Source organism: Odocoileus virginianus, chromosome 26, assembly GCF_023699985.2.
Source record: "Odocoileus virginianus isolate 20LAN1187 ecotype Illinois chromosome 26, Ovbor_1.2, whole genome shotgun sequence".
Lineage (NCBI taxonomy): Eukaryota > Metazoa > Chordata > Mammalia > Artiodactyla > Cervidae > Odocoileus > Odocoileus virginianus.
The window spans coordinates 46,113,216-46,136,895 of record NC_069699.1 but is presented as its reverse complement, the minus strand read 5'-3'; the positions used below and the strand labels follow the sequence as shown (position 1 = coordinate 46,136,895).

General features: G+C 51.5%; 1 protein-coding gene across 1 annotated transcript in view; it reads left to right on the top strand.

Annotated features, from left to right (window-relative positions):
• Nucleotides 1–9,847: 9,847 nt before the first annotated feature.
• The window catches only part of MAPKAPK3 (MAPK activated protein kinase 3), a 28,384-nt gene continuing 14,551 nt past the window's right edge, over nucleotides 9,848–23,680 (top strand). Inside the window, exons 1-2 of the mRNA XM_020915990.2 lie at nucleotides 9,848–9,988; nucleotides 10,249–10,524. Coding sequence (XP_020771649.1) covers nucleotides 10,300–10,524 — 225 coding nt within the window. The 5' untranslated portion in view covers nucleotides 9,848–9,988; nucleotides 10,249–10,299. The remainder of the gene's footprint in view (nucleotides 9,989–10,248; nucleotides 10,525–23,680) is intronic.

The window sequence follows — 23,680 nt, the reverse complement described above, 5'->3', positions numbered from 1 at the left end:
AAAGCAAAAGCCTGTTAAGCAGGACAACATGACAAAAATAATTGGTTCACATGAGAAATGACTTCATGAAACCCACTTCTCTGAAAACTTCCTGAAGGGAACTTGAGCTTCAGTGTAACTCCACTTCAGTTAAGTTCAGTCACTCAGTCGTGTCCGACTCTTTGCCACTCCATGGACTGCAGCACACCAGGCTTTCCTGTCCATCACCAGCTCCCGGAGCTTGCTCAAATTCATGTCCATCAAGTCAGTGATGCCATCCAACCATCTCATCCTCTGTTGTCCCCTTCTCCTCCCGCCTTCAATCATTTCCAGCATCAGAATCTTTAAATGAGTCAGTTCTTTGCATCAGGTGGCCAAAGTATTGGAGTTTCAACTTCAGCATCAGTCCTTCCAATGAATATGCAGGACTGATTTGCTGGCTTGGAGAATTTGAGCATAACTTTGCTAGCATGTGAGATGAGTGCAATTGTGTGGTAGTTAGAACATTCTTTGGCATTGCCTTTCTTTGGAATTGGAATGAAAACTGACCTTTTCCAGCCCTGTGGCCACTGCTGAGTTTTCCACATTTGCTGGCATATTGAGTGCAGCACTTTCACAGAATCAACTTTTAGTATTTGAAATTTAGTATTTGAAATAGCTCAACTGGAATTCCATCACCTCCACTAGCTTTGTTCATAGTGATGCTTCCTAAAGCCCACTTGACTTCCCATTCCAGGATGTCTGGCTGTAGGTGAGTGATCACACCATTGTGATTATCCAGGTCATGAAGATCTTTTTTGTATAGTTCTTCTGTGTATTCTTGCCACCTCTTCTTAATATCTTCTGCTTCCGTTAGGTCCATACCATTTCTGTCCTTTATTGTGCCCATCTTTGCATAAAATATTCCCTTGGTATCTCTTAATTTTCTTGAAAAGATCTCTAGTCTTTCCCATTCTATTGTTTTCCTCTATTCTTTGCATTGATCACTGAGGAAGGGTTTCTTATTTCTCCTTGCTATTCTTTGGAGTTCTGCATTTAAATGGGGATATCTTTCCTTTCCTCCTTTGTCTTTGAGTTCAGTTCAGTTCAGTCGCTCAGTCGTGTCCGACTGTTTGCGACCCCATGAATCGCAGCACGCCAGGCCTCCCTGTCCATCACCAACTCCTGGAGTTTACTCAAACTCATGCCCATCGAGTCGGTGATGCCATCCAGCCATCTCATCCTCTGTCGTCCCCTTCTCCTCCTGCCCCCAATCCCTCCCAGCATCAGGGTCTTTTCCAATGAGTCAACTCTTCATATGAGGTGGCCAAAGTATTGGAGTTTCAGCTTCAGCATCAGTCCTTCCAAATGAACACCCAGGACTTATCTCCTTTAGGATGGACTGGTTGGATCTTCTTGGAGTCCAAGGGACTCTCAAGAGTTTTCTCCAACACCACAGTTCAAAAGCATCAATTTTTCGGCGCTCAGCTTTTTCACAGTCCAACTCTCACATCCATACATGACCACTGGACAAACCATAGTCTTGACCAGACGGACCTTTGTTGGCAAAGTAATATCTCTGCTTTTTAATATGCTATCTAGGTTGGTCATAATTTTCCTTCCAAGGAGTAAGCATCTTTTAATTTCATGGCTGCAGTCACCATCTGCAGTGATTTTTGGAGCCCCCCAAAAATAAAGTCTGACACTGTTTCCACTGTCTCCCCATCTATTTCCCATGAGGTGATGGGACCAGATGCCATGATCTTAGTTTTCTGAATGTTGAGCTTTAAGCCAACTTTTTCACTCTCCTCTTTCACTTTCATCAAGAGGCTTTTTAGTTCCTCTTCACTTTCTGCCATAAGGGTGGTGTCATCTGCATATCTGAGGTTATTGACATTTCTCCCAGCAATCTTGATTCCAGCTTGTGCTTCATCCAGTCCAGCATTTCTCATGATGTACTCTGCATACAAGTTTGATAAGCAGGGTGAAAATATACAGCCTTGACGTACTCCTTTTCCTATTTGGAAACAGTCTGTTGTTCCATGTCCAGTTCTAACTGTTGCTTCCTGACCTGCATACAGGTTTCTCAAGAGGCAGGTCAGGTGGTCTGGTATTCCCATCTCCTTCAGAATTTTCCACAGTTTATTGTGATCCACACAGTTGAAGGCTTTGGCATAGTCAATAAAACAAAAGAGTCTGAAATGCAGTACTTGGATGCAATCTCAAAAACGACAGAATGATCTCTGATCATTTCCAAGGCAAACCATTCAATAAATCAGTAATCCAAGCCTATGCCCCAACTAGTAACACTGAAGAAGCCGAAGTTGAACAGTTCTATGAAGACCTACAAGACCTTTTAGAACTAACACCTGAAAAAGATGTCCTTTTCATTATAGGGGACTGGAATGCAAAAGTCTTTGTCTTTCACTTCTCTTCTTTTCACAGCTATTTGTAAGACCTCCTCAGGCAACCATTTTGCCTTTTTGCATTTCTTTTGCTTGGGGATGATCTTGATCTCTGCCTCCTGTACAATGTTACAAACCTCCGTCCATAGTTCTTCAGGCACTCTGGCTGTTGGATCGAATCCTTTGACTCTATTTGTCACTTCCACTGTATAATTGTAAGGGATTTGATTTAGGTCATACTGAATGGTCTAGTGGTTTTTCCTACTTTCTTCATTTTAAGTCTGAATTTGACAATAAGGAGTTCACGATCTGAGCCATAGTCAGCTCCTGGTCTTGTTTTTGCTGACTGTATGGAGCTTCTCCATCTTTGGCTGCAAAGAATATAATGAGTCTGATTTCGGTGTTGACCATCTGGTGATGCCCATGTGTAGAGTCTTCTCTTGTGTTGTTGGAAGAGGGTGTTTGCTATGACCAATGTGTTCTCTTGGCAAAACTCTATTAGCCTTTGCCCTGCTTCATTCTGCACTCCAAGGCCAAATTTGCCTGTTACTCCAGGTATTTATTGACTTCCTACTTTTGCATTCCAGTCCCCTATAATGAAAAGGACAACTTTTTTGGGTGTTAGTTCTAGAAGGTCTTATAGGTCTTCATAGAACTGTTCAGCTTCAACCTCTTCAGCATTATTGGTCGGGGCATAGACTTGGATTACTGTGATATTGAATGGTTTTCCTTGGAAATGAACTAAGTTCATTCTGTCTTTTTTGAGACTGCATCCAAGTACTACATTTCGGACTCTTTTGTTGACTGTGATGGCTACTCCATTTCTTCTAAGGGATTCTTGCCCACAGTAGTAGACATAATGGTCATCTGAGTTAAATCCACCCATTCCAGTCCATTTTAGTTCGCTGATTTCTAAAATGTCGATGTTCACTCTTTCCATCTGCTGTTTGACCACTTCCAATTTGCCTTGATTCATGGACCTAACATTCCAGGTTCCTATGCAATATTGCTCTTTACAGCATTGGACTTTACTTCCATCACCAGTTGCATCCACAACTGGGTGTTGTTTTTCTTTGGTTCCATCTCTTCATTCTTTCTGGAATTATTTCTTCACTGATCTCCAGTAGCATATTGGGCACCTACCAACCTGGGGAGTTCATCTTTCAGGGTCCTATCTTCTAGTCTTTTCGTACTGTTCATGGGGTTCTCAAGGCAAGAATACTGAAGTGGTTTGCCATTCCCTTCTCCAGTGGACCACATTTTGCCAGAACTCTCCACCATGACCCGTCTATCTTGGGTGGCCCTACATGGCATGACTCATAGTTTCGTTGAGTTAGACAAGGCTGTGGTCCATGTGATCAGATTGGTTAGTTTTCTGTGATTGTGGTTTTCATTCTGTCTGCCCTCTGATGGAGAAGGATAACAGACTTATGGAAGTTTCCTGATGGGAGAGACTGGCTGAGCGGGAAACTGGGTCTTGTTCTGATGGGTGGGGCCATGCTCAGTAAATCTTTAATACAATTTTATGTTGATGGGCGGGGCTGTGTTCCCTCCCTGTTATTTGACCTGAGGCCAAACTATGGTGGAGGTAATGAAGATAATGGCGATCTCCTTCAAAAGGCCCCGTGCATGCACTGCTGCAATCAGGGCCCCCAGCCCTGCAGCAGGCCACCGCTGACCCACGCCTCCGCCGGGGGCTCCTGGACACTCACACGTGAGTCTGGGTCAGTCTCTTGTGGGATCACTGCTCTTGTCCATCCTGAATAGGCCAGAAGCTGCTTGCCTGGGATGGGCATGGGTGTGGAGGCCTCATTACTACTGTGATGGCTGGGGCTCCGGGAAGAGCCCAGCATGGGGCCCTTGTGTAAAGTGCTGGTTCTCCAGAAGGAACTGTCTAGTACCCCACATTACTGTGAAGACAGAGGGGCTTCACAGCTTTGAACCTCAGTCTCCCTGGGTATAGACCCAAGCTCTCTGCCCCAAGACTCTACCCCTACCCTCCACCTGTGACTACTGTTCAGTTCAGTTCAGTTCAGTTGCTCAGTCGTGTCCGACTCTTTGCGACCCCATGAATCGCAGCACGCCAGGCCTCCCTGTCCATCACCAACTCCTGGAGTTTACTCAAACTCATGCCCATCGAGTCGGTGATGCCATCCAGCCATCTCATCCTCTGTCGTCCCCTTCTCCTCCTGCCCCCAATCCCTCCCAGCATCAGGGTCTTTTCCAATGAGTCAACTCTTCATATGAGGTGGCCAAAGTATTGGAGTTTCAGCTTCAGCATCAGTCCTTCCAAATGAACACCCAGGACTTATCTCCTTTAGGATGGACTGGTTGGATCTTCTTGGAGTCCAAGGGACTCTCAAGAGTCTTCTCCAACACCACAGTTCAAAAGCATCAATTTTTTGGCACTCAGCTTTTTCACAGTCCAACTCTCACATCCATACATGACTCCTGGAAAAACCATAGCCTTGGCCAGATGGACCTTTGTTGGCAAAGTAATGTCTCTGCTTTTTAATATGCTATCTAGGTTGGTCATAACTTTCCTTCCAAGGAGTAAGCGTCTTTTAATTTCATGGCTGCAGTCACCATCTGCAGTGATTTTGGAGCCCGAAAAAATAAACTGTGGCTACTGTACTGAACGCTTATTATGTGCCAGGTGACCTCAGCTATTTCCAGCCCCATTTCATTGTCTAACTACTAGATATTGTCCCCTCTTTACAGATGATGAAAATGAGGCACAGAGAGGTTAAAATATACCCTAGATCTCACAGGCCCAGCCCCCCTACCCCTGCCCACTCCAACACACTTCCTCTCCAGCTCTTGTGACAAGCCAACTCCTAGGCACCCCCAGGGTCCAGCTTTCAGGTCCTCAGTGAAGCTTCCCTGCCTCCAGGCCAGTCGATACCAGATCACCCCAGGGTCTCCTTGAAAGCGCCCCCCTACAGAAGTCAGTGATTGTGCAGTTCTGTGTGTAAACTCCAAGGATTTTGCCTTCCAGCTGCCCTTTGTGAAGGGGGCTTTCCTGGTGGCTCAGATGGTAAAGGTATCTTGCAATGCAAGATAGAACCTGGGTTCTATCAGTGAGATTGGGAAGATCCCCTGCGGAAGGGAATGGCCACTCACTCCAGTATCCTTGCCTAGAGAATTCCAAGGACAGAGGAGCCTGGCAGGCTACAGTTCATGGGGTCGCAAAGAGTCGAACACAACTGAGGGACTAACATACACTTTTTGCCCTTTGCTATCAAGCACCATGCACCTCCCCTGCATTCTGGGAAGAGTGGTGTGCCTCTGTTTTGCCCCAGGTACCTGCCTGCCTCCGGTGTTGTGGGTCCCTCTGGCCGTCTGATTATGACCCCTCCTGCCCTGACTGCTGGGCCCACACTGCCACCCAGTGGCAATGCCTCTCCTAGTTTCACGGGCCACATCTCCATGGATTCTTCCTTCTAGAAAAAACCCTCCCCAGCACCCTAGAGATTCTGGTTGCAGGATCTCTCTGCCCTTCCCCACCCAGAACAGTCACAAGGTGGGTCATGAGAGCACACAGCAGTGCCTTCCTCAAGTTGGGCTCGTTTGCTCTCTAAAGTTTCATATGTGCAGCCTCTCATCTCCCCAAAGAACAGTCCACATGATGTGTGTGTGTGTGTGTGTGTGTGTGTATGTGTATGTGTTGGGGCAGAGGGGCTTCACCTGCCCGCCCCCCCCACAGGCGCTCACTGGTCCCCGTAGTCATAGTGAGTTATTCGAAAACCTCTCAGTCTCCATCCCGAGACATACAGTTTTCACTGTATGTGTGGCACATATGTGGCACTGTATGGAGGGCTGTGTGGCACAGTTTGCTACCTTGTACTGACCTGCTGGGCTTCCCTGGTGGCTTAGAGGTAAAAAAAAATCTGCCTGCCAATGCAGGAGATGTGGGTTCAATCCCTGAGTTGGGAAGATCCTCTGGAGAAGGAAATGACAACCCACTCCACTATTCTTGCCTGGGAAATCCCATGGACAGAGGAGCCTGGCGGGCTACAGTTTATGGAGTCACAGAGAGTCGGACACAACTTAGTGACTAGAACAACAACAGCCCACCTGCTCTGCCCTAGTCATCCCAAATACTGAATCCTCCCATCAATGTGCAGGTGGCAGATGCTTGCTGGAGTGTAAGCAGCGAGGGGAAACTATGCATTCTGGCTCCTCCGAGTCAATTGCAAAACATGTCTGTGATGAACCCATGTGGAGACCGTGTGTGCTGAGTACCCATTGGCTTTGGCATGGACACTGTGAAAGGAGAGCCATTGCCACTGCCTACTTTTTACATTTCTGTATGGTTCAAATTTATTATAACAAGCAAGTTTGCTTATGCAATTAAAATTTAATAAAAAGAGATTAGTTTAAAAATACAAAAGTGTTAGAACAATTGTAATCTAACTCTAGTTTTTAGAAAATAAGAGAGCTCAGAGACCACAGCATGCAGTGATGCCCTTGGCTACAACAGGCAGCCAGCCTCCGCCCTCAGCTCTCTGTTGTTGTTCAGTTGCTAAGTCGTATCCATCTCTTTGTGATGCCATGGACTGCAGCACCCAAGGCTTCTCTGTCCTTCCTATCTCCCTGAGTTTGCTCAGATTCATGTCCATTGAGTTGGTGATACTATCTAACCAATCATCTTGTGCCACCCTCTTCTTTTGCCTTCAATCTTTCCCAGCATCAGGGTCTTTTCCCATGAGTTGGCTCTTTGCACCATGTGGCCAAAGTGTTGGAATTTCAGCATCGGCCCTTCCAATGAATATTCAGGGTTGATTTCCTTTAGGATTGACTGGTTTTATCTCCTTGTTGTCCAAGGGACTCTCAGAGTTTTCTCTAGCACTACAATTCAAAGGCGTCAATTCTTCAGCACCCAGCCTTCTTTATGGTCCAACTCTCACATCCATACATGACTACTGGAAAAAACATAGGTCTGACTATACGGATCTTTTTCAGCAAAGTGGTGTCTCTGCTTTTTAATATGCTGTCTAGGTTTGTCATAGCTTTCCTTCCAAGGAGCAAGCATCTTTTAATTTCATGGCTGCTATCCCCATCCACAGTGATTTTGGAGCCCAAGAAAATAAAACCTACTACTTTCTATTTTCTCCTCATCCATTTGCCATGAAGTGATGGGACCAGATGCCATGATCTTAGTTTTTTGAATACTGAGCTTTAAGTCAGATTTTTCACTCTCTTCTTCCACCCTCATCAAGAGGCTCTTTAGTTCCTCTTCACTTTCTGCCATTAGAATGGAATCATCTACATGTCTGAGGTGGTTGATATTTCTCTCAGTACTCTTGGTTCCAACTTGTGATTCATCCAGCTCAACATTTCGCATGATGTACTCTACATAGAAGTTAAATAAGCAGGGTGACAATATACAGTCTTGTTGCACTCCTTTCTCAGTTTTGAACCAGTCTGTTCCACTGTTCCATGTAAGGTTTTAACTCTTGCTTCTTGATCCATGTACAGGATTCTCAGGAGACAGGTAAGGTGGTCTGGTATTCCCATCTCTTTATGAATTTTCCACAGTTTGTTGTGATCTACAGTCAAAGGCTTTCTTGTCAATGAAGCAGAAGTAGGTGTTTTTCTGGAATCCCCTTGCTTTCTCTATGATCCGATGAATTTTGGCGGTTTGATGTCTGGTTCCTCTGCCTTTTCTAAACCCAGGTTGTACATCTGGAAGTTCTCAGTTCACATACTGCTGAAGCCTAGCATGAAGGATTTTGAGCATAACCTTTCTAGCATGTGAAATGAGTGCAATTGTCCAGTAGTTTGAACATTCTTTGGCATTGCCTTTCTTTGGGATTGGAATGAAAACTGACTTTTTTCAGTCCTATAGTCACTGCTGAGTTTTCCAAGTTTGCTGACATATTGAGTGCAGCACTTTAAACAGCATCATATTTTAGAATTTGAAATAGCTCAACTGGAATTCCATCACTTCCACTAGCCTTGTTTGTAGTAATGATTAAAAAGCTGGCTTTAAACTCAACATTCAAAAAACTAAGATCATGACATCGGGTCCCGTCGCTTAATGACAAATAGATGGGGGGAAAATAGAAACAGTGGCAGATTTTATTTTCTTGGGCTCCAAAATCGCTGCAGACGGTGACTGCAGCCATGAAATTAAAAGATGCAGGCTCAAAGATAGCTTTGGATACCTGGGTATACTGAGTGCCTTACTGGTGGGACAGGTCCTGCTAGTGGCCTGTAGATGGCAGCAGGGGCCCACACAGAGATCCCTGCCCCAATTCAATCCAATCTTCCCCATTCCAAGTGAGCCGCCTCCTGGGTTGTGGGGTGAGAGGGAAGTGCAGAGCAGTGCAGACTGGTCCAAGGAGACAGGCACACATCCTGCAGCTCAAGTCAAGTTGTTTCCTCTCACGGGTCCTCGGTTTCCTTATTTGTGAAATAAGTGTTAACAGTCTGTGATGGGAAAACGAGTTTAAAATATGTAAGGTAATCTAAGATAGGGGCTCAGACAGTGAAGAATCCACCTGCATTGCCAGAGACCGGGGTTTGATCCCTGGGCTGAGAAGATCCTCTGGAGGAGGGCAGGGCAACACACCCCAGTATTCTTGCCTGGAGAATCCCCACGGATAGAGGAGCCTGGAGGGCTGCAGTCCATGGGGTCTCAAAGAGTCGGATATGACTGGGCGACTAAGCACACAATCTAAGATGGGCTCAGAGTGGAGTGGAAAACCACTTAACTAATAAAGAATATCTGGCACTAGGGTGGAAGGAGGGGACTTTTTAAACATGACACCAAACGCTCAAGCCATAAGGTGACAAGTTGATGGATATGACAAAATGGGAATTTAGGATTGGAAAAGGAAATGGCAACCCACTCCAGTATTCTTGCCTGGAGAATCCCATGGAGGGAGGAGCCTGGTAGGCTACAGTCCATGGGGTCGCAAAGAGTCGGACACGACTGAGAGACTTCACTAGTCTTAGGATGCTGTGTTCCAAGGGAATATGAACAACAGATGCACAGAAGGAGAGAGATGTCAGTGCTAGAAAGATCCCAAGAGCAACCAGGAACCAGAGAGACCCGAATCTCAACAAAATTCCATTTCATTCGCTCTGTTGACAAAAAGTAAGACTTTAGATAGACTGGCAGTGGGCCACCACTAAGTTGCAAACCTTACAAATTGTACTGGAGGCCCTTTCGAGAGCTTGCAGAGAAAACACCCGACTCCAGGGGCTACCTAGGACTCCAAGAGAAGATTTCCTGTGCTGCCACTTCCTTGGTGGCGCCTACAATTGGCTGCTCGCACAGCCCACTCGGTAGCCAGCTGCTCTAGCGCTGGGTTTCCCCGGCGGCTGGCGGAGCCTCGGAGGTTTCCGCCCCCTCGAGAAGCCACGCCCCCTATTTCTGCCTCGTTCAAGGAGGGTCCGGCCCCGCCCCGTCCTGCCTGGGCCAGCCTGGCCCTTTAAGGCTGACCCAGCCCGGCTTGTAGTCGGGGACGCGCGGGGGAGGGGAGCGGTCACGTGGGCAGGCGGCGGCGCGACTCTCGGCTCTGGGAGCTCAGGGCCGCGGCCTCTGGCGACCCCTGTCCCTGCCCCTTACGGGCAACCACAGCCCCGTGAGCTGCCGTCAGGTCCGCCCTCGTCAGGTACGCCCTCACAGGGCCCCCTCCACCTCCCAATCCCGGGACCCCACGGCGCTTTCCCCTCTTGACTGGTGGCCGGGGCAGGACTCGCCTGGTGCCCGGCTTGCGTGACCACCGCCCCCTGTCGCGGGTCCGTCCTCTCCACAGCTCGTTCCTCATTCCCAGCCCTGTCCCCGGCCCGAAGCCCAGTCCGGCTTAGGGCGTCCATGGCTGGAGTGTACTGAAGGAGTCTGAGCGGAACTCACTCTTCGTCTCTTTCCCAGGTGGCCCCGGACGCGCCAGGCTGGGGCCGCCTCTGAGCGCCCCTCGGGGCCATGGACGTGGAGACAGCGGAGGAGCAGGGCGGCCCTGCGCCCCCGTCAAGTGCACCCTGCGGACCTTGTTCCGCCGGCGCTCCCGCCCTCGGGGGGCGGCGGGAGCCCAAGAAGTACGCAGTGACCGATGACTACCAGTTGTCCAAGCAGGTGCTGGGCTTGGGTGTGAACGGCAAGGTGCTGGAGTGCTTCCACCGGCGCACTGGGCAGAAGTGTGCCCTGAAGGTCAGTGACCCCGCGCGCCCGCATGGGCGGGGGCCCCAACAGCAGAGACCTGTGGATACGGGCTATGCCTAGGGCCTCTGTTAAGCTTCTTAGGCTAAGCGTTGCGGTTTCCTCCTCTTACTTCTGTGTAAGGTTGGGCTCCTGGTCCTTCCTGCTTCACAGGTGGGGAAACTGAGGCTTGGCTTAGCTAAGCTCAGAATGTCCCAGGGAGCAAGGGGTGTAGTCAGCTGTGGGTAGAGCCTGCTGTACCCGGAAGCAAGGAGGGAGTGACTCCTGACTCTGGGTTTCTGGCTGGGCCTGTGAGTTTGGGCCCATGGGGGACCCGCATTCAGCTTGGCTGCTCCTTTGAGAAACTCTTCTGACTGGAATGGGTTTCACTTACTTTCTGCCTGAGGCTGAGTCCCCACAAAAACTTGGAGTGGGGCTCATTCTCCTGAGGCCCCTGCCTGCCTAGGCTGGAGTGGTGACAGTCTCCCAGGGCTGACTGGTGGGCAAGCCTGACACCCATTGCCTCTGTGGGCAGGAAGCTACTCATGGGCTCCAGATGAGTCAACCAGACCCATGTTGCAAGGGGCAGGCCCTGCCTCTGACCTGACCCACCCTGTTTCCTGGGCAGAGGGCGGGCCAGCCATCTAGCCACGTCACACCACAGACTCTGTGGGCCTGGTTAAGACCGCACTGATACAGCTGGAGGCCTGGGAGTCTTGAGGGTGGCTGACCGAGCTATGTAGTTCTGGCTTAGGTCATGGAGTTTTGGGCCCAGGACCGTGCCGCATACCTCAAATCCCTGTCCTTGCTGGGAACTTCACTTAGTTGCAGCCTCTGCCAGTGACCCCTTGGATAGGTAGAGTGTGGCAAGGAGAGTGGCTCCTGGAGGTTTGAATATAGCTGAGGATCTTCTCATTTTACAGACGTTGCAATTATGAGCCCAAGCCGAGAGTCCTGAAGTTGTAGCTCTAATCTTTGGCCTGCATTTGTCAGCTCCGTGACCTTGGACTAGATCTTGGACTCTCAAAAATCAGGTTCCTCTGCTCAAGGGTTGTTAAGATAAGGAGTTGATGTGAGCTTGGAATGGAATCATGCATGTAGAGTCAGTGGCACAGGGCCTGGCACAGGCCTGGAGAGGCCACAGGACTTGCTTAGGGCACAGAGTCTGCAAGTATCTGAGCAGGAATCTGGGCCCAGCTCCCTGTGTCTTTCCAAGTGGCACCAGAAGTGGTAGAGGGGGTCATCTCCCCAGGGTGGTCTTGGAAGGGCTCATGAGGATGGGTCTGGAAGATCTCAGGGCTGGGCTGGTGAGGCTGGGTCTCAGGCACAACTTTGCTTACGAACCCAGCAGTGGAGTGAGGTTGGGAGGCCCTTCTGGAGCCCCTGGTGGGGGATTCTCCAAGTACTTCAGGAAAAGGGTGGCTCTCCCGAGGGGAGATGGAGCTAAGGAAGTGAGCAGTGACAATTTACATTCTTTCCTTCAGCACCATCTGGGCCCTTTCACTCCTGCTTGGGTCAGGGTGCAGCCTGGGTGGGCAAGGGGCCATCTGAGGCCTCTTCTTAATACCAAGGTTTTGGCCCTGTGAGCCAGGCTGAGCTCTGACCACCCCGTGTGCTACTCCAGAGGCTGTGAATGAGACAGGGACGGAGTGGGAGGCTGGAGTTTGTGGGCCCAGGCAGCACTGGCTTAAGCAGAACCAGCTCTAAGCCTTTTCCTGCAGGTGCTGTGTCTGACTTGGGGGAACTTCTGACTGCAACAACTTTCAGAGCACCTGCTCTTGAATCTAGCACCTCAGTGGTCCCTGTTGTGGACTGGAAAGGGGGCAGACCCAGAACAGATTCCCCTATTGTTCCCCTTTAGGCTTTTTGGGTGAGCATGGCTAGAGATGTTGGCTTGGGGCCTTCAGAATTTGGTTCTAGGTTGGCCTGCAAGGGGGACATGGATTCGATGAGGCCCCCACCCCAGCACCTTCCGGTTCTTGCCAACCCCCACCCCACTGCAGTGACCAAGTCCCCACCCAACTAGGCAGGTCCTTTCCTGCTTCCAAGATGGGACGACCACAACCTCTAGCACGTCATACCTGTACTACAAGTGATGGCTCTAGAGAGGTGGTGGCACCTTTCTGTTTATAGCCTCTGCCCCTGCACAGGAGGGCCAGGACCGGGAGACCTCAGCACATGGCCTGTCTTGGGCCCCGGGAGCTCAGTCAGTCCCTGAGTGGGTCTCAGCCCTCTCTCTGCTTCTTGCCCCTGGTCAGCCTAAGCAGAGGCCGTGGGCTCTGGCCTTTTTGCTTCCCTGGACCTACATCCCTTCCCAGGCAGACCTCTCCTTGTCTTGTAACCTGGCTTTGTCCAGGCCATCTCTGCCATTTATGGGCCAAGTCTAGTGTCCTGCCCTCTCTTCGTGCCTGTCTTCCTGGCCCTGTTGCTCAAAGTGATAGATAGAGCTTGGCATGAAGCCTGGAACACAGCAGGCACTCATAAAACAGGAAGAGCTGTGGTCAGTGTCCCTGTAGCTGTTGCTATTCTTTGAGGACCCCAGAGAAACAGGCTCCTCCTTCCTGGGGAGCTGGGCCTCTTCTCCTTTCTCTGAGCCCCTGACCCACTTGGCCTGATCCATCTTGGCCTCCCTCACACTCAACGACTCTCTCCCGAGGCAGCTTCTACCCCCAATGCCGTCATTCCAGTCTCCACACCACCCTTAGCACCTCTGTAGTCCCTTCGGCAGGAACTGGAGGTCTGCCTGCCAAGAATCTGGGGCAGGGGACTGCCTCCTACTGACCTCTTGTTTGTGATCCCTTCCAGGCCTAACTAGTTCATTGATACCCCGTATCTTCACTCCTAAGTGGACACAGCCACCCCGCCACATGGAGACCCAGTCCCTCAAGCCTTATCCATGTAAGAAAGTCAGGACCTGGAGTTAGTGGTCACAAGTCACATGACTTGATCGGGATGGGAAATTATAGCAGAGACCAGAATCGTCTCCCCTCCTGACTTTCTGCCAAGTACACATGTGGTCCCTGGCCGCCTGGCAGGTAGAAGTGATAGTGGCAGTTAGATAAATGGAAACAAAGGCTTGTGGGAGGGAGGTTCTAGAGGGAGGGAACATATGTATACTTACGGCTGATTCATGTTGATGTGTGGCAGAAACCAACACAATATCGTAAAGCAGTTATCCTTCAATTAAAAGTAAATCACAGAAAACAAAAAACAAAGACTTGAGTAGCTTGAAGGGGTCTGCAGTGGGAGTCTTCTTTCCCAGCCCTTCTCTCGGGGCTCTGGGTCCACTGAAAAATGTTAGGCTCCCAGTGCCCTCTTCGTCCTGTCTTTGTCAGAGCGGAGTTTTGGAGTGTTGAATCCACATGCCAGGAGGTCCCTGCATTGCTCCATGGGTGGGGCTGGCCTGTTGGAGCTGGTGCTGTGGAGCTGGATTTGAGGCTGGGTGGGGCTGCCTGGCAGACCAGGTACTTTCTCATTTAGCAGCTGCCACCCCTTCACCTACCACCTCCAGACCGGTCAGATCACCCTCTGCAGGGCCTCTTGTTTACTGAGTTGACACATCAGGAAGCACGTGGAGGGCTGGCCGCCTCCTACAGTGGAGTCCCCACTAGTGGTTTTACCGCATCTTTCCAGGCTGCCCCTCTCCTGAAAGGAAAGAATCTGAGTAACTCAAGTACTACCGACTCAAGTAGCCTTCTGAACTGCCAGAAGTGGACAGTTTGTTTTTTAAAATGAGGATCTTAGGGAGGGTGTCAAACCCTATGACATGCAAATAGCAGGGTTTGGGGACAGTTTTAAAATTATTTCTTTATTTTTCGCTATGCTGGGTCTTCATGGCTACACGAGCTTTTTCTCTAGTTGCGACGGGTGGAGGCTACTCTCTAGTGGTGCTCAGGTTTCTCATTGCGATGGTTTCTCTTGTTGCAGAGCACAGACTCTAGGGCTCACAGGCTTCAGTAGTTATGGCTTCAATGGTTGTGGTGCACAGGCTTAGCTGCCCTGTGGCATGTGAGATCTTCCCAAATCAGGGATCGAAACCATGTACCCTGCATTGGCAGGCAGATTCTCTTCCACTCAGCCACCAGGAAAGTCCCAGAGGGGGATTGTTTTGAGATGTTTCCGGCCCTGCCCAGCTGGCCTTGCTCACAGCTTCAGCAGCTGTGCTCCTAGCCCGTTGTCAGGATCCCCTCTGCTGGGACTTTCAGAATCATTTTCCCACCCCAGCCAGGAACTGATGCCATCTCTCCAGGCTTCAGGCCTTGGTGTTGTGGGGTCTGATGCTCCCAGGAATGGCCGACAGTTGTCCGGAGCTAGGACAATTGTTCTGTCTGCTAGGCCCTGTCCCTGTGCATATACACGTTATCTTACCTAACTCTTTTCATTCCCATTTTATGGATGAAGACATTGATGCTCAGAGAGGTGATCAGTTTGCCCAAGATGGCTGGCTGATGTGTGGCAGGACTGGGACATGTGTCTAGGCAGTTTTATCCCAGAGTCTTAGCACCTAATTCACCTCATGCCTCTTGCAAGTCTGTGGGGACATAAGAAGGTCTCTTAGACTAGGCTCCTGGAAGAATGCTAACGATGTCATCCATGAACTGCACTGGGCCCCAGGTGATCCTGCTGCTGTTTGTATCTGTCCAGCTCTCCTCACTGCAGGATGCTATGCCTGGGAGTAGACAGGTGGTAGTCCCTGCAAAAGGACCGCGCTAGCTGTGGGACTGCCTCAGAAACGGTTTATGGTTCATCTCAAGCCTTGTGAGTCTCAGACAAGCCCAGGCCAGCGAAAGTCCAGGGTGCCACAGGCAGGAAGTTAGGTTGGTGAGTGGGCGAGAGGAAACTGTCAGGACTGGGCCAGCCCGGGGAGGTTTCCTGGAAGAGACTGCCAGCTTTCATGCAGGCCTCTGGTCCGAGAAGATGTGGATGACAGAGGAGGACACAGGGTGTGTGTGTGTGTGTGACAACATGCCTGGTTTGCACAGCTCAGCACTTGGTGTGGGGTACTGCTTCCCCACTCCCTGTCTTGTGTCCTCGTAGGATATGCTCATCTCAGCAAGTGGTGTCCAGGCCCTAACAGACTCTGGGGAGCTGTGGAGGGACCAAAGGGCCTTGTGGAAGAAGAGGCAGATATGTAGCGTTTGAAGGATTGGGGAAAGGTCAGCGGTGGCTCTCGCTCGCCATTTTTCACAACTCAGATTCATACATCATCCCACTAGAAAGTGAAATTGAAAGTGTTAGTTGCTTAGTCGTGTCCAACTCTTTGCAACCCCATGGACTGCAGCCCACCAGCCTCCTCTGTCCATGGGATTTCCCAGGTAAGAGTACTGGAGTGCGTTGCCACTTCCTTCTCCAGGGGATCTTCTCAACTCAGGGATTGAACCTGGGTCTCCCGCATTGAGGCATCTGTCTGGTGTCCTTCCTCACTAGGTGGACAGAAACCCGCCTTCCTTCTCCCAGAACTTTCTTTCATAGTGTCACCGGGACCCTTGTGGAATGCTATTGCCAGGGATGCTGTAGGGTCTTCTGGGTCACCTGGGCTATTGTTCAGCCCAGAGCCTGGTCTCCCTGACAACAGAGGTCTGTAACGTGTCTGCCTGGTCCCCAGGTCTGTACTTGGGGAAGTTGCTCTCCTACTCGGATCCCTCATCTTCCTCTCTCAGGGCCTCCTTGGGACATCCTCGTAGGAGGTCCCTGCGAGGGTGCAGCAGGTGGAGTGTCTGGCTCTGCAGGCCCCCAGCCTCATCTGGTCCCAGCCTGGCAATTGGCTGCCATGTATCCAAAGGTGATGGCCACCAAGCAAGGACTGGGGACAGAGGTTGTCCCTGGGTGAGGCACCTTGCAAGCACACCTGTGCTGTAAAAGTGTGTGCCAGGCCCTACCTGGATGGGTGGGTCTGCTGCTTTAGGGATAGGGAGACCACAGCCCCAGTCAGCTCCCGCAGGCTCCCACCTTTTCTCAGGAGAACTTTGCTGCCCTCCCTCCCCCCTCTTTGGGACCTTGTGTGGCTCCACAGGAGAGGCTGCCTGGGCTTGAGAGAGGACTGGGCTCTGGGCTTCCTTCCACCTTCTCCCCGAGTAACCTTGGAAAAAGGCAGTTTGGGAATTTTTTGCAAAACAGTTGTCTTTGTGCCAAGGGGTTTGAATATGTGGTGGGAAGCAGAAGTTGGTCTTGGTGGCTAACATCCCCAGGGGTCTGCTGTGAGACAGCAAGAGCCTATGGGTGCAGGGCTCTCATTTGAGGCGGCCTGGGCACATTTCTTTGTTGTTGTTCAGTCGCTCAGTCGTGTCCGACTCTTTGCGACCCCATGGACTGCAGCATGCCAGGCTTCCCTGTCCTTCACCATCTCATGGAGCTTGCTCAGATTCATGTCCATTGAGTTGGTGATGCCATCCAACCATCTCCTCTGTCACCCCCTTCTCCTCCTGCCTTCAATCTTTTTCAGCATCAGGGTCTTTTCCAATGGGTTGGCTCTTTGCCATGTGGTGGCCAAAGTATTGGAGCTTCAGCTTCAGCATCAGTCCTTCCAATGGATATTCAAGGTTGATTTCCTTTAGGATTAACTGCTTTGATCTCCTTGCAGTCCAAGGGACTCTCAAGAGTCTTCTCCAACACCACTGTTCAAAAGCATAGATTCTTTGGTGCTCAGCCTTCTTTATGGTGCATATCTTCGCAGCAGATTCTTGGCCTTCGTGAGGACTCACTTGGGCTCACACTGCACCTGGGGCAGCCAGCGGCTTCCAGGGTTGGAAAGAATGGTGTGAAAGAATCCCCTCCCCACCCTCTGCCCTTTGGGAACTAACTGGATTAGGCCCAGTGTAATTGTGATTAAAATCCTGCTGTGTGGGAACTGTGGGGGTGTGTTTAGGGCAGGGGTACCAGGTGGCCCTTTGGGGGAACAGGAAGCCTCAGGAGGCCTTTTCAGTGCTGGACAGGTCAGAGACGCTGAGAAAATTGATTTGGGTTTTATTTTTTGCCGGTTTGGGATTAGGATCGCTTTTCTCTTTTGACTCTGGCTTTGTGCTTGCTGCTTTCCCTTTGTGATGCTCTCCCTTTGTCTTCTCCGCCTCCCTATCCTTCTCCTTTCTTCTTTCCTGGCTGTTTCTCCCTCAGTCACTCGGTTGCTCCCTTCTCAGACCCTGCCCCTCTGTCCTGTGGGTTTCGGGCTTGGTGTTGGCTGAGAGCAGGCAGAGGACAGATGGGGGCTGGTCTGGTGCTTAGGACTCATCCTAGTCACCCTGAAAGTCTGCCGCACCCCCAGGGACCAGCTGGGGGTGGGGGATAGGACAAGAAGCAGGAGCCCCGCCCACACCCTTGCTGCTCAGTGTTTCCTGGTGCTCCTGGCCTTGACCGGGTGCTGGCCGCTTGGCAGCTGGAGCAGTGGAGTCAAACCTTTAACCTGAGGCGTCCCCTGTGGGATGTAGGAAGTCAGCCTTGGCTGTGGCCTCTGCCGGTGGGTCTCCTTTCATGGCTCAATGGTTGAGCCTTTTGCTTGGGACAGTGGTGCAATACTGGGACCCCCCAGGATTCCTGGGCTGAGGTTGGGCAGAGAGGGGCTGAAGGAGCCTGCAGAGGGGCTCGGAGATTCAAGGGACCACCCGTGAGACTGTGCGCCGCCCTGCACTCCTGGGCTGAGCACCCCGGAGCCGCGGGCCCTCTAGCCTGCACCCTGCACCTGCCCCCACCCCCACCTCAGTGTGGCTCACAGTCTATTTCAGGGGTGTGAAGGGCCAGAGCCTTGACCTGCCACTTTCACTGCCCTGTTCTTAAGGGCTCAGCCTCCGAGGGATTTGCCAGGCAAGAATACTGGAGTGGGTAGCCATTCCCTTTTCCAGGGGATCTTCCTGACCCAGAGATTGAATCTGGGTCTCTCGCAGATTCTTCACCATCTGAGCCACAAGGGAAGTCCTCAAGGAACTCACAGTTTATTCCATAGCTGTTGCATGAACCCACAAGGGCCCCCTTCTCGGGGTGTGCCTGAGGGCCTGGCCGGTGCTCGCCATGCCCTCTGGCAGGCAGTGGTACGGGGGTGGGGTGAGGGTAAGAGCACCCTCTTGTCCCTTTGCATGCTTCCAACACGCTGAACACAAACACAGCAGAATCTAAGAATGGTTGTTATCACCACCTTGTCACGGACACGGAGATTGAGATTCAGAAAGGCGAAGGAGCCCTGGAGCCCTGGCCTGTCTGGCGGCCAGATGGTGGCTCTCAGCCTTCCTTCCCCGTGTGCCCTGTCAGTGGGGGTCAGGAGTGGGGCCCCTCTCGCAGGTCAGTCTGCTGGTCAGTAAGGTAAGGGGCTGGGCACTCTGCTTCTCCGGGGCCCCCCTTCTGGCTATGAAGAGGATGCCCCAAGATGCCTCTGCTGGGCCAGCTGGCAGTGGTGTTGCCGGGGGAACAGTCAGCTGTGGTGACACCACTGGTCGGGTATGTATCCTACTAGGGACAGGAGCTGGGCGATTATGACTCAGGTTTGAAGACCCCCCCTCCACTGCTCTGTATGACTCGGTTCACGCCTTGAGTCAGCCGAGCCTGTACTGGGGTGTGTCCTTACCCGTGGAGGGCCTGGGAGGGTGAGGGTGAGTCACGCAGCCCATTCCCATGGCAGGAGTGTCCCTCAGTGCTGCCAGGCGGTCACCCTGGCTCTCCGCACATGGCGGGGCCTTCCTCCTCCCCCTTCTACTTCTTCCTCACTGCTGTGGCTCCAGAGACTTCTCCCAGGAGCCAGGGGTCGGGTGTCGAAGGCCTGGAGCCTTCTAACCCAACAGGAGCAGGAGAGAGAAAGGGGCCAGGCGCCAAGCGAGGCTGGAAGCCTGGGCAGCCGGTTTCTCCGCCTCCCCAGGGAGGAGCCTGGCTGCTGGTGCTCACCCAGGCCTGTGTGGGGAGCTGCAGGGACGCAGATGAAGCCAAGGGAAGCGGGAGAGATGCAGAGCAGATATGAGGTTGGCTTCGGGAAGAGTCAGTCTGGGGGTGGAATAGGAAGGTTCCTGGGGGTCTGAGCACCACGCCGCTGGGGGTGGTGCCGTCTTGCCTCCCACCTCCCCCACTTTGTGTTCCTTTGTCATCTTCGTCCTCTAGGGGAGAGACCAACTGTCATTCTTCTGAGAGCTCAGCTATGCTGGGTCCCTTCTCCAGAGCTGACCAGGGGCATGGCCAGCCGGGGGCCTCTGCAGAGGTCGCTTGGGCATGGCCTCAGTCACCCTCTCCACACCCGCCAGTCCTCTGTAGCCTCGCACGGGCTCTATGGGCACCGCTGGCCAGCTGGGGGCACAGACTTTGTGGCCAAGGTGGGGTCTCTTCATGAGGAGGGACCATTGAAAAGACCCTTTTTTTAAAAAAATTATTTTTTATTGAAAGAGAATTGCTTTACAGAAATTTGCTGTTTTCTGTCAAACCTCAACATGAATCAGCCATAGGTAGAAGAGACATTTTTGAGGTTAAACTAAAACACATTTGCTGAAAATTTTCCTGTCTTAGGATGAAGATGTCTTATTTTTATGCTATCGCAGAAGAACCAGAACCAGGCTAACATTTCACCAGTTATGTAGCTGATTTTGACAGGAAAATCCTCTTTTCCTCTAAGAAGTTAGATGATAAGAGAAGCCAGACCCTCTGAGTGTGCACTCAGGGCCTTATAAGGCACCTGTGTGGCCTCTCCTCTCCAGCTGTGGGAAGGCTGTGGGCCAGATGCTGGGGTCTGCCACCTCTGGGGCGGAGGGAGCTCTGATCCTGCTGCTTACACACTGTATAACCTCCGGAAGCGGAAGGAGGTTCTAGCTCTTTCCGGGCCTCTTTCCCTACCTGTAAAACAGGTGCCCATAGTCTCAGACCTGCCTGCTCCCTTCTCCTCAGTGCCATAGGTGAGGAGACTGGAGGCCCATTTCACAGATGAGGAGCTGGGGTTCAGGTCATTAAGGTCAAGGTCACTACACACTCTGCAGAAGGGGACATTGCTTGAACGGAGGTGTGAAGGAGTCCAGAATGTAAAGGTATCTGCCACCTGGGAGACTGGGAATGTGCCCCTACCTCCAGTCTGCCGAACCTGAGGTCCAGGTCAGTTCCCTGGTTTAGGGTCTTAGCACTCAGCTGTGGTTTCTGTACCCCAGTGTCCCTTCCCTGAGATCAGCCCTGATCTTCCCACACCCTGGAGGGTCTGCCCCCCCTCACCGAGCCTTTCACAGCAAAATGGTATCCGTAGACTTTTTTTTTTTTTGATGTGGACCATTTATAAAGTCTTTTTTGAATTTGTTATAATATTGCTTCTGTATCATGCTTTGGTTTTTGGGCTGCGAGGAATGTGGGATCTCAGCTCTCCAACCAGGTATGGAACCTGTACCATACCTCTGGATTGGAAAGGGGAAGTCTGAACCACTGGACCAGCAGGGAAGTCCCAGTATCTGTGGACTTTTGACTCAGTCTACTTCTGCACAGCCTGGTCCTGCCCCTCTCAGGATCTGAGACTGTTTCCTGTGACCTGCTGGACTGGAGAGGATCGGCCTCCTTGGGTTCTAGAGGCTGTATCTGAATTGCCCCCAATTCTGGAGAACAGGGACGTGAAGAGTGTGAGACCACATCAGAGCAAAACCCAGGGGGACTCTTGAAGCCAAGCAAGCCTCAAAGCCCATTTCTCCTCAGTGTGCACTTGGCACTGCGCTTGTCTGAGCTCTCTGTGTGTTCTCAGCGAGTACTGTCACTGTCCCCATTTTCCAGATTGGTCCGATGGGGATTGGATGGAACTGGCCTCTGCATCTGGCACGAAGGTCTGTCTGACCCAGAGCCCTGTGGCCATAGCTTGTCCTTCAGAGTGCATGGTCCCTGGCCTGAGGCCCTGGGGCCCTGGGACCCAGACCTGCTCCAGCCAGCACTCCTGTTCCCACTGGCCCTCTCCCTCCCTGCCTGGGAGCCTGGCTTAGCTTCCTCTTTCCAGAAGCATTTTACCCCTCCCTCAACCCCCACCCAGACCTGGCACTTCTGCCTTTGTTTCTAGGTTTTCTGGGGCTGGTAGGAGGCAGACAAACTGAGGCCACCAAAATTTAGCAAATTGAAGAGTATTGTGTTCTTGAGGTTTTTTAAAAAAAATTATTTTATTTATTTGTTTTAGGCTGTGCTGGGTCTTCAATGCTGCACAGGCTTTCTCTAGTTGTGGCGAGCGGGGGCTATTCTGTAGTTGCGATGTGCAGGCTTCCCATTATTGTTGCGGAGCAGCTGCTCTAGAGCGCACGGCTTCAGTAGGTGTGGTGCATGAACTTAGTTGCTCCACAGTATGTGGGATCTTCCCAGGTCAGGATTTGAACCCATGTCTCCTGCATTGGCAGGTGGATTCTTTACCAGTGAGCCACCAAGGAAGTCCCCTGAGATTTGACAATTTCAAAATGTGTGTTGGCTCTCCTGCTGGCAGAGCTTCCCAGGCAGACACGGGGCTCAGAGCCCCAGCCACTCCCACCTCCCCGGACTCTGGTGGCAGGTGATTAGGGGGGCTCTAAGCCTGTCAAGCCACTTTCCTCTCATTCCCAGCCATCAGATACCCCAGCCTTGGCCTGGTTTGGGAGCAGCTCTTTGGGGGCCCTCCTTGTTCTGGGTTCTGCTCTGCCAGGTTCTAAGTCTGGAAAGAAAGAAAAAGGGAGGAGAAGGATCCAGGCCCAGTTCCTTAGTGCCTACATCCTCATCAAGCATCCTAACCAGGAGTAACTCATCCATAGACCCCCAGGTCCCGGAGGACAGTCTGTGGCAACATTCCCAACTTCAGCTCCAGGCCTGGCCCCCAGGAGAGGGCCAGTAAATGTTCATAGGGGTCAGGAAGAGATCTGTAAAATTGGCAGTCCTCCCTGGGGATGAGGGTTGACTCCTGGTTCCCAAAGGACTCCTGGACTCAGAGGTGGCCCTGTGTGACCCTTGTGACCCAGAGAAGCTATAAAACCTTCCTGAGCCTCTGTCTCTCAGTTGAGAAGGATGGTCAGTGGTGTCCTTGTTGAAGGACAAAAGCTCAGGTGTGTGTAACATGCCTGGTACCCAGGAGGCGCTCTGTGAGCCGCTGCCGCTGCTGTTAACAATCACTAAATGGCAGAGCCTGGTCTAGCCCCAGGGTTGTGGGGCTGAGCTCCACGCATAGAAAGAGTGCAGCAGCTGCCCGCATTGTCCTCACTGCCTAGAAGCCAACGGGTCTGGGTCCAAGTTTTGTTTTTTTCCCAAAAAATTTCAAGATAATTCTGATATGCATCTGGATTTTAAAAAGTGATTACAGGTTTTTCTATAAATCGTAGGTTTGGTGATATAGAGTCCTATTATTCTTTTGTTGCGGGTCCCAGTTTTGACTCTCATGACCCAGTGCTGTGTCTCTGGACAGCTCACTTCACCTCTCAGAGTCACCAGTTCCCCAAAGGAAAAGGCCAATGCTAGTTCTCTTCAGCAGATGGTGAGTCCTGAATGAGGTGGTGTCTGTGACCAAGCACCGTGGCCAACGCAGCACTGGCTGAGCACCAGGGAGGGACAGTTGTTGCGAAGGGGGTGTAACTCTGTCAGTCATCCGGCGTTCAGACGGGGCCCAGGCACCTGGGGTCAGGAGCATCATGTGAGCCGACCTCCCTGGAACTCAGCCGCTGAGGAGGACAGGATACAGCCAGAACTTAATGAAGCGAGGTCTCATCTGGCGTGGGGCCAACTCATCCATAGCTGCAAAATCGGTTCCATTAGCTCCCTTAATGAGCTACGAAAGCCGGGGAAATGAGTGCATGAGAGAGTAATGGCACATGTCTGAGGCTCTAATTTGAGACCGTGGTTAAAAAGTCAGATTTGACGTGACCAACAACTCTCCAATAGCACTGGTGTCCTTGCGGGGAAGGAGAGGGTGAAGCCAGTGAGGAGGGGATGAGTCTGGCTCTATAAAGAAAATTGTTATTGTTATTTAGTGGCTCAGTCGTGTCTGACTCTTTTGTGACCCCATAGACTGTAGCCTGCCAGGCTCCTTTGTCCATGGGATTTCCCAGGCAAGAGTACTGGAGTGGGTTGTCATTCTCTCCTCCAGGGGTGCTTGACAACTCAGGGATGGAACCTGCATCTCCTACGTAGGCAGGCAGATTGTTTATCATCTGAGCCCCCTGGGAAGCCCTTATAAGAGAAGATACTGAGACCTTAAGAAGGAAGTTCCTGCTTAGAACCCTGAACTTGAGGTCAGTCT